Below are 13,592 nucleotides of genomic sequence, written 5' to 3'. Positions count from 1 at the left end.
CCCCTACTACAAGATGAAATCACAAAAGAGCTAAACTTACTAAGAGCTGAAATCACTGAGTGTTGTATTAAGTAGTGAGGGAGCCTGAAGATATATGGTGGAGCAGTTTGCGGGGCGGCTGGCAGAGCCGAGTATTGCAGTTTGCAGGATGGCAAGCAGAGTGGCTGGTGGAGCAGAGCAGTTTGTTGGATGCCTAGAGCAGCTCATGGGGCAGCTGGCAGAGCAGCGCCCCATGGAGAGGTGGGACCATCAGCTTTGGACCATGTAAGGTGCCCCTTAACCCCTGCCCCCCCTCCCCCCCACCTCCACCCAGGTTGGGAGGTAAAACCCTGCAGATAAACTTTCGAACTCTGGGGCTGCCCTGACCAGGGACAGAGACTTTTAGGTCGTGAGACTTTTGGGACTTTGGGTTGCTGGACTCTAGAACCAAAGGGAAAGGACATGCCCCAATTGCTCATGGGTTGTGTTATGAATCCTGTTGGTGGTGTTTCCCCAACATAATGCCACATTGTTTCTCTCTGTTATTAAAAGGCTTTTTGCTACACTCAGAATATGTGCTTGCGAGAGGGGAAGTATTGCCTCTTGGAGGCGCCCAGCGGGAGTGGTATATATTTGTCCCAGGTCACTGGGTGGGGGCTCAAGCCGGTTTTGCATTGTGTTATTGGAATGGAACCCCTAGATACTGAACCCAGCCCTTGTTGCTGCCAACTCTGACAGGCAGAAGGGTTACAGAAGAATGAGGGGGGGATTTGATAGCTGCTTTCAACTACCTGAAAGGGGGGTTCCAAAGAGGATGTATCTAGACTGTTCTCAATGGTACCAGATGACAGAAGAAGGAGTAATGGTCTCAAGTTGCAGTGGGGGAGGTTTAGGTTGGGGTTACCTAGGAAGGTAGTGGAATCTCCTTCCTTAGGAGTTTTTAAGGACAAAGCCCTGGCTGGGATTATTTAGTTGGGGATTGGTCCTGCTTTGAGCAGGGGGTTGGACTAGATGACCTCCTGAGGTCCCTTCCAACCCTCATATTCTATGAAAGCTAGGAACTACTTTAAAAAAACCCTGTAACCCTGAGATTCTTCTGCAATCACAAGACTCCAAGAGCCGAGGCTTTAAGAAAGGCCTCAGATATCACAAGGCTCACAATAAAATTGCAAGAACTGGTAATGCTGTATCTGATTGCATTTTGGGGGCTGGGTGGGTGGATAAGGGCCATACCATCACTTGCTTCCCTCCCGCAAATCTGCACCCTTCTCTTGCCCCTGCGTGTGTGGAATGTGTGCTAAGAACACAGCAAACCACAAATGCTGTTCTCTTCCCAGTAAACCAGCTGCTTTATTGTTTCTGAGACACAATGGGGGGGTGTGTTTGGCTTTCCTTATAACTAAACCATTTTGTTTTGAATATACACAGAGAGATTTAAAGTAAACGCTGCTTGATTTCCGTCCCCCCCGCCATTCATTTCTGTGATATCAGCATCTACCTTTCTACTCTATCCCTTGAAAATGAACAAATCACAGGTCCATAGATCCTACATATGGGATAAAAGGGAGTCTCCTGCATCATCTTTAATCTGCAGAGCTCCTCAAAGCAAGTTAGACAGACATTTTATAGAGAGCAAAATAAGGAAATGAGAAATCTACTCTGTAGCTGAGGATCAAACCGATGTGGTTTACTGAAAAGTACATTACATTTGTTATGAATAAAGCTTTAATTTACTCAGTGAAGTAGGAAGTCCGTTCAGCAGTTATTCATCAGCATTCATTCATTTAGAGAGGTGGAATTCACTTGCACCTTAATCACACACATATGCCTACAGTATCAACCAACATTATACCACAGAAACAAATATATCTGAAATGCCAAACTAAAGAAAGGTGCAGGTACACAAACAAAAGGGCTCTGCTGGACAGACAGCACACCTGGAATAAACTCAGTAGAAAGTAATTAAAAAATTAACTCCATTATGGCCACTGTCTACATCAGATACCTTTGGACTGGTTTATTTAAAGACCTGATCTGAAGAGAAAACACAATTCTTGCTAAATATCAGCATATTTTAGGCCAGATTCTCAGGTGGTAGAGCTACACAGGTTTACATCAGCTTAAGATTTGGTCCCACTTATCTAAAACTTGTAAAAGTGAGCTACAAAGTAAAAAAATAAAACGTGAGCTGTTCCTAGATTTATGAACAGGATTCTTTTACTAATCAGGATGGTGGAGGAGTAGGGTTGGGAAAGCACAGGAATTAGTTTTAACATTATTTTCTTGCTTCCCTAGAGAATTTTCCTGGTGCTTTTGGCTCAATGCCAATAACCCACAATGGGACATCACAAAAAAATGAAGTCTCACTGCAGCCCACAAACCCCATGGTATTTGTGATGTACAGAATGATGCATTCAAGGATACATTCAATGAAGCAGCATAGTTCCATTTCATGGATGGGAAAATAATTACCAAAAAGGCTGATTAAACATAATTTCAGTTAAAAAAATTAAGGTCTGCAAATACTTATTGGGTATAGAGTTTACTAATTGACATGGTCTTATTGGCTTTGGTGGGACTATGCCTGATTATTAAGCACTATAGCCAGCAGTAATTATTTGCAGGACCAGATCCTTGGTTAGCATAAAAATCCAATTATTATCAGGATTAGAAATACAGTGCCACCTAAAGACCCCAACCAAGACTGTAGCCCAATTATCATAAGGACCATGTAGACACACAGTGATAGACAGTCCTCGCTGCCAAAGGACTTGCAATCTAAATAGACAAAAGAACTATCATGGCTATTTTACACTACCACCATTTTACAGATAGGGAAACTGAGGCACAGAGCAATTAAGTTACTTCTCCAAAGTCCCACACGAACGGTGTGGCACAGGCAGGAATTGAACTCTGATTTCCTAAGCCCCAGTTCAATGCTTTAACCCCAAGATGATAATTTAGGGTAGAACTTAACTCTCATTTTTACCTATAAACTAACTGTTGACATTTCTGCAGTTGCTTAAGTCTCTTCCTCTTTTCTGAGAAAACTTTGGGACAGTACAGTACCATTTGATTTTGTCCCCTTTACCAACTGGCATAGCTGAATTTTCCCACTTCTTCACTCCCCTCTCCTACTGGCTGTATTCCCTTGACAAGTTCTCCCTCATTACAGGGTTTGTAATGCACTAGTCAGTCATGCTCATTTCCACAGAGTAGATAGGGTTCCTCTCTCAGTATTCAAGGCCCCTATAAAAATACTGGGTCAGATCATCCACTGGCGTAAGCTGGCAGAGCTCTGCTGAAGTAAATGGAGCTCCGCCAATTTATACAAGCTAAGGGTGTGGCCCATCGAGTTTAGAGCAAGAGCTACACTTTTGCTGTAGGACAATATGTCAGTTCAACACTATGGCCTAAAACTCCATGACAAAAGTCGCCAAGTGGAAGAATATTTTCTAGAGACACTCCATTCTCGACAACTATCGGAAAGTGTGGAAGAAATGCTTATTTATAATTATTTTCTAGGTTCCAGACAAATGATCTAGTCAGTGCCCTCCACAGCCAAGAATTACATTTCACAAGTATTACCCAAAATGGCTTTAATGGTAACCCTCTGCCTGAAGCACTCTGAATGTACTGCACCAGAAAAGGTGATGAAGTGCATGATTAGATACTAGCAGGTGGGACTTTCTTCCGCTCACTTCCTGGAGCTTTTGCAGGTCTTGGCAAAGTCTTGCCTGCTATTGGCTGTGTGTCTTAGGGCCAGCCTACACTAGAAGCGCTATATCAGCGCAGCTGCACCAGTGACGCTCTATGCCGATGGGAGAGCGCTCTCCCGTCAGCATCATTACTCCACGTTCACTAAAGGTGGATGCTATGTTGGCAGGAAAGCATCTCCTGCCAACATAGCATCAGTGTGGACAGCGCTTAGGTCGCTGTAACTGGCGTTGCTCAGAGGGGGTGTCTTTTTCCATACCCCCGAGTAACATACGTTATATCAACATAAGTGATAGCGTAGACCTGCCCGTATGCGCTAATTGAATCTAGCTAAAAACTGGAGGTTCTCCGGAGAGCACTTGGCTGCTACATGACAGATACACCAGGTCTGATTATATTGTCACGTCCACTTACCATTTGAAGGACACCAAAATATGACATCAGATATCCAGTCTGTGCTGCCTCTAGCCCAAAGAAATTCATAGAGATGATGGAAAACATAATCAGGAACAAACCTACAGAGTGTATTAAAAAGAAAATATCTTTAAGGGGTTTCGGAATATATTTATAGGGCAAGTAAAGGGCCAGACCCTGCTTAGTTACCATTGATGGTAGACAGTGGAGTTGCTCTGCATTAACGCTGAATGCAGACAAGCAGACAAATATACTTGGGGTTTTTAAAAAAAAATCTTTAACCAGTTCAACTATTACCTTTAAAAATATAACACTGAGGAAGTTAGATATAACCATGCTGATTAGTGGAAGCAGTTCGCATGGTTTTATTAGGCCAGACATGCTAACCTTTAGGATAGCACAAGAAAAACATTTTTTGTTCAGGCAAGATTGTAACCAGGGGATAATTCCTTATTCCTTTTGCCGAACTTCAGATTTTCACCATTGGATTTGGCGTCCCAGAAACAGTCTAGGGACAGGAGATTAAATACAGTGGTTTCACTGTGCACAGGGCGAATGACTTAATTGGCAGGGGAGTTTGTCTCTCATGCATCTCTAATGTTGTCAGCACAGAGAGGCAGTCAAAGAAGCATGGATGGCCTCAGGCCACAGTGGGCCTGCTTTTCATTTACTGTATTTTACACACACACACACACACACACACACACACACACACACACACACACAACTCACTAACCCAGCTACAGCAGAAGGATTTTGCCCACATTTCCTGTGACGCTGAGAAGGATTATAATTATCTGTCTATAATGCTGTATACTCACAGGGGTTCATTTTGTCCACCTGTTACAAGCATACAACTAGATTATTTTCACTTGTAGCTTTAGAGGCATTTAGACAGGGAAATATATTTTTCAATGGAAGTCCACAAAAAGGAGACGCTAACTAAAGGCTATTTTGTACAGAGCATACTGTCACACATATTAGACCTCAGTGGGTGTAAATCAGTGGAACTACACCAATTCACTACAAATAAACATCTGGCCTATTGACCACATCAGTTCATAACTTTTCCAGTGCACTGTCTTGGCTGACCAACAGAACTAAGATGGCTGCTGAAGTTCCATCCACTGTCCACCTTGCACTGCTTGCGATGTAAAGCTAGACAGTATATTTAACAGCTATTGGCTAGCATTATGGGTGGGGAGAGAGGTGTGTTCACTATGGCCAGAATTTTCAGCGGAGCTGAGCACTACAGTCAGGGCCAGACTTCCAGAAGACATTTTTTAAAACTTAAAAAACTGACCTTTATTTAGGTGCCTACATGGGAGCTGAACTGCTTTGAAAATCTGGATGTAATGACCTAGAGCTAAATTTTCAAAGGTATTTAGGTGCCTAAACATGCAGATAGGCAAACAGTGGGATTTTCAATAAGTGCTGTAGTCCCTTTGATTTCAATGGGAGTTAGGTGCCCAGGTGCTTTGCAAAATCCTACCGGAGCCTATCTGCATGCTTAGGCACCAAAATATCTTTGAAAATCTGGACCCTAAGACACTTTTGAACATTTTACCCTTGATCTGTTTTGCTTTCTCTCTCTTTTACATACTCCATTTTAATGGGGCATTCCCTCCCCCCTTCCCCCCCCACTTAAGTTGAGAATGAAGCACTGTCATGTAGTAAAATACCCCATCTTGTTCTTAGACTGGCAGATAGTCCCACTATTAGAGGTACCCAAACTATATCAGCCTATCTGTCCATCACCGCCCTGCCTTAAATTTACCTTACTTAGGAAGGTACTTATGATCCCACACAAGTTAATTTTAGTGAGTAACCACTGCCAACTTGCCTCTATATACATTAGAAACTTGTTTACAATGTAAATAGAAGCAGGTCTGTAATTTAGATGAATTAACTAATATAATTATATGGTTGCAGAAGTGAGATGAAGGTAAATGAGAGTTTAGCCTCAAGCAGTGAGGTGTGAATAAGTGGACAACAGCCAAATCGCCTCAGGCTGTAATCACCTGGTCAGTAACTTGATGCGAGACCTGAAAAGTGAAGTCACGTGTTGCTAGAGATTTAATAGGTAGAGCTCTTCTGTGTCAACCAGCTACTTTCCCAGTGTGGCACTGTGCTTCTGGAGGGACAGTTTTTCCGATGAAACATAAGATGGGATCCTGGCCACTCAGGATTGTTAAAAGTTTCCATGACATTTTTTTTAAGTGTTAGAATATTAGCCACTGTGTCCTGTCCAAATCCCATCTTAATTCATTATATTTTGCCTACTTAACATTTCCCCTTTAGTTTTTGAATAGCATTGTTATTCTTTGTTTTCCCCTGTAAATATGGTACATTGCTGCTTGTTCCACCCTATGGGATGATGCATTTTGGCAGTGGGTGACTAATACCGAGATATAAAGTGCATCTGGGGATTCTTTTGGAAGAAAGCTGCTAAATGTGGTACATATGAGCCATTATGTTGCAGATTGTACAGAATTATAGCCTCAGGGTCACACAGTGACATTTTAAAAGTTAAAAATAATACCATGAGCCAACACCTTGAAATTAGGAATCCCCTTAAAAATATCACTTTACAATCCTGCCTGTTTTGTAAAACAGATTAATTCTATGAATTTTCCATTAGGCGAGTGTAGTTAAAGGCAAGTAATATTTTTGGAAGAGTTAAGGGAATTGCATTTTTCCTTTGGCCTTACTTGCATACCGTTCTTTTCTCCAGTGGGTTTTCTTTGGACAGGGGTGTTAAGTTGCACAGAACTCAGCATCTCCAGTCAATGCCAAGTGCGTGCAAAAAGAGAAATGCAGAAACCCCTTACTTAGAAATCCTTCACAGATTCCTGTAGAAGACAGTGAGTCTTGTTTCTTACATTACCAGGACACTTTCCAGGGAATAGTAAAAACATTTTATCAAGCCCAGACAGGCTGAAATGCCATCTCTGTCTTTCAGCCACTCCTAGTAATTCTGCTTTGATATGCAAGTTAAGTTTAATGTTACTTAGACATCAAGAATCATTTTTAAAAGGGCCGCCTCCTTTTTTGAGAGTTTGCAAAAGTTGTGCACACATCCACCTAACACAGTTCCTGTGTTCATAAACTGGCACTTTCCCAAAGTCTTTCGGCACACAAAAGTGAAGCCTTGAAATTGCGTGGTCCAGAGGGATGGTACTGATCATTTGCACACTTAGCAAAAAGAACCCTCAAGAGTCTCCAAGTGAAAAAGGCACACCAGATTATTCAATTCATCACTTCCTGAGTTCCGGGTCTGTCCCCTTCAAAAGATTGTGACCACTGCTTTAGATTCTGACCCTCTCCTTACATCTCAAGTAGTAGGGTGAGCAGATTCTTTGTACTTGCACAGCAGCTTCCTGACACAACATATGGGAGGAGAAAGGGTTGTACCATTCAGTGAGGAGGGGGAATATACATTAATAAACAGCACAGACAACAGTAGGGGAAGTCATAAGAGCTGTCAGTTCCCCTATACGTATGTATAAATGAATGCAGCCAGTCATGAATGAATTCTGCTGGTCCAGCAATCTCTCTTCTCATTGTTGAAAATGTATCTTTATTTTCTTATTATTTTATTTGTATTGCAGCAATGTCTAGAGGCCACAGCTGAGATCAGAGTCCCATTGTGCTAGGTGCTGCACAAACAGTCTAGCCCAGTCTCTGAGCTGAAGAACTTAGACTAAATAGACAAAACAAACAAAGGATGGGAGAGAGAAAGTTTCCTTATCCTCATTTTACAGATGGGGAAGTGAGGTAGAGATAATACATGATTTGCCCAAGGTCACACAGAAAACCCGTGGCAGGAAATTTGTTATAAATTCAACTTCAGATTTGGACCCTATATAACTGTGAGTGGCCTGTGTTGGAATATGCAATGCTGAATATGGAATAGCTCCAGCAGAAAAAAAAATAGTCCTGCTTCCTTTCTCCTTCATCAATGACCAAATATAAAGGGCTTTCAGATACACATGAAAAGCAAATCTACTGGCTTTATACTTGTCATTTTAAATACTGCGATGATCACAGAGAATTACCTGTAGGGAGTCCGGAAAGGACCTTGATTAAGAACACTTCCTTTACTCCCGGAAGCTTCAGCAGGCGTAGGATTTCCTTGAGACTAAACACACTGCTGGAATGCGATGTGCCTATGAAAATGACAGACAGAATAACAGTCTATTTACAAGGACAAGAAGCAGGAAACAAGAAACGATACATCATCTTATTACACTCACAACCAACTCTCTACAGGGAAAATTTCTTCCTTCTTCTCTGCATCATGGTTCTCCATTGCCTGTTTGGGTTTGGTTCTATGTGCATGGAACCCCACTAGCATCAGGGCGACGTTGGTGTGCAGAGCAAAAGCAGAATATCCAATAGACATCTGCAGTGTGGGTCAGTGACAGGCAGAGCTGATTGGAGAGGACAATGCTGCATATGATTCAAAAACTTATAGCTTTCCCTTTTAGCATTCCCTCCAGCCCTTATAATTGGTCACATGGTGGGACATTCTCATGACATTTCCACCTTCTCACCTGTCCCAAATCTTTTTTTATTTTAGCTTCACACAGATTTTCCAAATTGTATCACAACTGGTACAACTTGGAAAATGTGTGTGAAGACTGCACATAGAACCAAAGTCTGAAAGACGGTGCACCATAAAATACCACACAGAAATAAATGACAAGGTCTGACACCTTTAAAGAAAAGATAACCCAAGCCAGATCTTCAGCTCGTATAAAATCAGCCTTAAGCCATCAAAGTCACTGATTTATAGCAACTGAAACTCCACCCTTGACACTACTGGCCAAGATGCTGTCCACTCTATAATCCACCATGCACAGAACTCCCATTCCAGCCAAGGGGAGTTGCGAGTGTGGAGGTCTTGCACATTGGGCCTTTTATGCACAATAATCCCCTTGCTAGAGTCACCTATGTACAGTGGGGAATCGGTGCTCAGGATGGGGCTTCAGGCTGCGCTGTAAATATTCTTGGTTTTGTGGCCTTCGTGTTATCTGAAGAGTTTACTGGAATGTAATCCATATGGTTGAAATTGTTGTTTTTGCATTAGTGGGTTTTAAAAAAAAACCTCTGAAAAGAGTTTCTGTGATTTGGCACAGCGGACTAGTGAATGCATAGGACTGGGCATTAAGTAGAGAAAACTAAGTTTAACGGGGTAGTAGAGGCTGGGTGTATGTCAGTGGAGAATTGAGCACTTCTGTAAACAAACTGGGTTGCAACTGTTACAGCTATGGCAATTTCCTGCAATATCCTGGACAAACCTTACTGGATTAAGTGAAACCTTATTGAATTACGTTTAAGTATCTTAGAAGTTCATTGCAGTCACGAGTGCAAATGTTTATGTATAATTGTGGGATTGTATGCCATATCTCTAGGGGGGAAACATGAATACTGTAAACCCTAAGAAGTGTTATGAGCTTCAAAGGACTCTTTAAAACAGGGGCAGGCAAAATTTTTGGCCTGAGGGCCACATCTGGGTATGAAAATTGTATGGCAGGCCATGAATGTTCATGAAATTAGGGTTGGGGTGCAGGAGGGGGTGAGGGCTCTGGTTGTGGATGTGGGCTCTGGGGTTGGGCCAGAAATGAGGCGTTCAGGGTGGGGGAGGGGGTTGGAGTGTGGGAGGGGGGCTGAGGGGTCCAGCTGGTGGTGAGGGCTCTGGGGTGAGACTGGGGATGAGGTGTTTGGGGTGAAGGAGGGTGCTCCAGGCTAGGACTGAGGGGTTTGGAGTCTGGGAGAGGGCTCCAGGCTGGGACAGGAGATTGGGGCATGGGTGTGGGGGGCAGTGTGAGGGCTCCGGCTGGGGGTGCAGGCTCTGGGGTGCAGGAGGGTGCTCCGGGCTGGGACCGAGGGGCTTGGAGGGTGGGAGGGGGATCAAGGCTGGGGCAGAGTTTGGGGCATGGGAGGGGCTCAGGGGTGCAGGCTCTGGGAGGCGCTTACCTCAAGCAACTCCTGGAAGCAGTGGCATGTCCCCCCTCCAGCTCCTACGCGGAGGGGGACATGCCATTGAACTGTTTGAGCAGCCAAGTTGCACAGCAGATGATAATGGCACAAGCTTAGGCCTCTGGAAATCTGCGTTCAAGCAGTGAATGGGTTCCAAGTGAACACCAGTTCGATGGTTTCATCATCATCGTCAAGAAAACCCTTCTCATTTGATACATGCTTGGCACCATGGCCACGTCTTCTCAGATGAGGGTGAGGGATCAGCACTTAGCATTTAAAACTGCCGAGCTACATTCCTATAGCGCTGAAAAGTTGCCAGAAAAGGTAAACACTCACGCTGCTGTGTAGCTTGTTCCTTCAACTTTGGTTTGGTGTGAGCAGGGATACAGGTCATTACTATCACTGCACTTATGAGACTTGCCACTACCGCAAGATATGACGGAAAGTACGTGCTGTGAACAGAAAGAGTAATTAAGATATACATACTATGGACTGAATTACACAGGACTAACGCTGTGATCCTACAAGCACTTAGGCATGTGCCTAACTTTACTCATACGAATAATAGTAATAGTCCTAATGAAGTCATGGTGAGTAAGGCTATGCATGTGCTTAAGTGTTTTCGGGATTGAGGCCTTATTTGAATGCTCATGATCTGACCATGTAATTCCTTCAAAGATGGATTTTAGTGTAAACCATGTTACAGTAGAGTATTAATAACTGGCATTAACACAGTGCTTTTTTAATTTGTAAAGCTCAGAAAAAATTGCTTTCTTGGCAAAGCTGCTTAGAGATCCTCAAATGAAACAACGGAATTGTTAATTATGATCAATCCAATCCCACAGTGGGCCAAACTCTGTCACCTTTATTAACATCGAGTAGCGCCTTATTCTGCAAGAAGCCCACCTGATTTCAGTGGGAATCCTCCAGGAGGAAGATCCTACTGAACAAGAGTAATGGTGGCAGAATCTAGTCCAACGAGTACACCGAAGCTAGGACACTAGATATGCAAAACCACAAGATAGGATCCATGTAAGATGACAAACATCATTTTAAAGAAACCAACCGTCTATTTATCTTAGGGTAACCACTTTGTCACTCACTGTCCAGAAACAGGTATAGACTACCACCTTTGATTGGTACCCTATGTCATCTCTTAAGATGCCCACAACTAAAAGGCTCCCAGTGAGTGAAATAAAGCAAAACTATTTTCCACTCAACCACCAATGGCCCAAGTTATTGTTATTTTGGATCTGCCCGTATATTGCTGGGATGTGGGATGTTGTTAACAGATCAGGGACTGCTCCCCAGCGGTTCTCACAACAAATTTTTTGGTGGCCTCAGAATGTGGCTACCAACTCTTGCTGGAGGCCACTCTGACATTTTCCCCTAAAATACTTAATTAACTTTTGGCAAAACAAATAAATATACACATGTACATATGTATCATTGGAATTGCATGTACGGATTTTTGCAGACTCAAAAATAATGTACAGTTGTCTCTATTCTTTACTGGACATAAACAGAATAGAAACACAAATCAGGTGCTTTGCATGTTCTTGACTTTTTTCTTGTTTCTTTTGCTTTTTTGGTGCTTTTTTTTTTTTAGCTACTAAGTTTGTACATTAATATCACTTTTCACAGCAGATTTATTCACTCCCGGCAAGCCTGGGGACAAATTAAGTCCTAAATGGAGAGGTCAGTATGCAGGCAGTGGGGGACAGGGGCGATGGGGCACTGGGGCAGGCAGTGGGGGCCAAGGGTGATGGTGGGAGGTGGTGAGCTCAGGGCCAGAGCCCACCACCACTCAGCTGGGGAACAGAGCCTGAAGCCCTGTGGCTGGAGCTTGCCAGTGGCTGCATGCTCCTCCAGCTTTTGTATCTCCATGGGGGGACAACCACTACTGGTGGCCCCAGGGGAGGGGCCGTTGCTTTGCCTCCCACCCCCAATCATCGGCCAGGAGACTGTGGCCACAAGAAAAGGCCCTAGTGGCCACACCCAGCTGCCATGGCTGCATTTGAGAAATGCTTTAGACAGCTTTCTGTGGCTGGGGAAGGACAGTGTTGATTATTATCATTTTGAAGTCAACAATACTTGCTTAAGCACCACTTAAGCTCTCAGAAGAGAAGGTGAAGAGGTGACTTGAGATTGATCTTTAAGTAACTGTGACGGGTTGGGTCACAGAAACCCCCTTGGGACTGCCACCTGATGTGCTGAGATTACCTCTGAGCCTGTTTTCCCTGGCAGCTTGGGACTTCAGTACCCTGCCTTGTTGAGCCAGACACGCTAGTCTGCTGCAAACATAGACCCAGGTCTGAATCACGTCCCCCAAAAGCTGTAGACTTAACAGAAAACGGCTTAGAAAGTGCTCCTGTCTCTAGCACCCAGATACCCAGTTCCCAATGGGGTCCAAACCCTAAATAAATCTGTTTTACTCTGTATAAAGCTTATACAGGGTAAATGCATAAATTGTCTACCCTCTATAACACTGATAGAGAGATATGCACAGCTGTTTGTTCCCCCAGGTATTAATTACTTGCTCTTAATTACTTAATAAGCAAAAAGTGATTTTATTAAGTATAAAAAGTAGGATGTAAGTGGTTCCAAATAATAACAGACAGAACAAAGTAAATTACCAAGCAAAATAAAACAAAACATGCAAGTATAAGCCAAATACAGTAGGAAACTAAATGCAGGTAAATCTCACCCTCAGAGAGATTCCAATAAGCTTCTTTCACAGACTAGACTCCTTCCTAGTCTGGGCCCAATCCTTTCCCCTGGTACAGTCCTTGTTTCAGCTCAGGTGGTAGCTAGGGGATTTCTCATGACTGCAGCCTCCTTTGTTTTGTTTCACCCCCTTATATACCTTTGGCACAAGGCAGGAATCTTTTGTCTCTTTGTGTCCCTACCCCTCCTAAATGGAAAAGCACCAGGTTTAAGAGGGATTCCAGTACCAGGTGACATGGTCATATGTCCTGTGAGACCGCAAGACTTCATTATTCATGGTCTGACTCACAGGAAGGCTTGCAAGTAAACAGAGCCATCTACAGTCAATTGTCCTAGTTGATGGGAGCCATCAAGATTCTAAACCACTATTAATAGCCCATACTTTGCATAACTACAATGGGACCTCAGAGTTATATTTTATATTCCTAGTTTCAGATACAAGAATGATACATTCATACAAATAGGATGAACACACTAAGTAGATTATAAGCTTTGTAATGATTCCTTACAAGAAGCCTTTTGCACGAAGCATATTCCAGTTACATTATATTCATAAAAAGAAAAGGAGTACTTGTGGCACCTTAGAGACTAACGAATTTATTTGAGCATAAGCTTTCGTGAATTTATTTGAGCATAAGCTACAGCTCAGTGAAAGCTTGTGCTCAAATAAATTTGTTAGTCTCTAAGGTGCCACAAGTACTCCTTTTCTTTTTGCGAATACAGACTAACACGGCTGCTACTCTGAAACCTGTCATTATATTCACACACAT

General features: G+C 43.1%; 1 protein-coding gene across 5 annotated transcripts in view; it reads right to left on the bottom strand.

Annotated features, from left to right (window-relative positions):
* The window catches only part of SLC67A1 (solute carrier family 67 member 1), a 141,098-nt gene that overhangs the window by 28,824 nt on the left and 98,682 nt on the right, over nucleotides 1–13,592 (bottom strand). For all 5 annotated transcript variants that reach the window (XM_073347278.1, XM_073347279.1, XM_073347275.1 and 2 more), the window contains 3 exons: nucleotides 10,432–10,547; nucleotides 8,169–8,279; nucleotides 4,111–4,211 (listed from right to left, as the gene is read on the bottom strand). In XM_073347278.1, coding sequence (XP_073203379.1) covers nucleotides 4,111–4,211; nucleotides 8,169–8,279; nucleotides 10,432–10,547 — 328 coding nt within the window. The remainder of the gene's footprint in view (nucleotides 1–4,110; nucleotides 4,212–8,168; nucleotides 8,280–10,431; nucleotides 10,548–13,592) is intronic.

Source organism: Lepidochelys kempii, chromosome 6 (genome assembly GCF_965140265.1).
Source record: "Lepidochelys kempii isolate rLepKem1 chromosome 6, rLepKem1.hap2, whole genome shotgun sequence".
Lineage (NCBI taxonomy): Eukaryota > Metazoa > Chordata > Testudines > Cheloniidae > Lepidochelys > Lepidochelys kempii.
The sequence above is the reverse complement of the archived record's forward strand: the minus strand, read 5'-3'. Positions and strand labels throughout refer to the sequence as shown.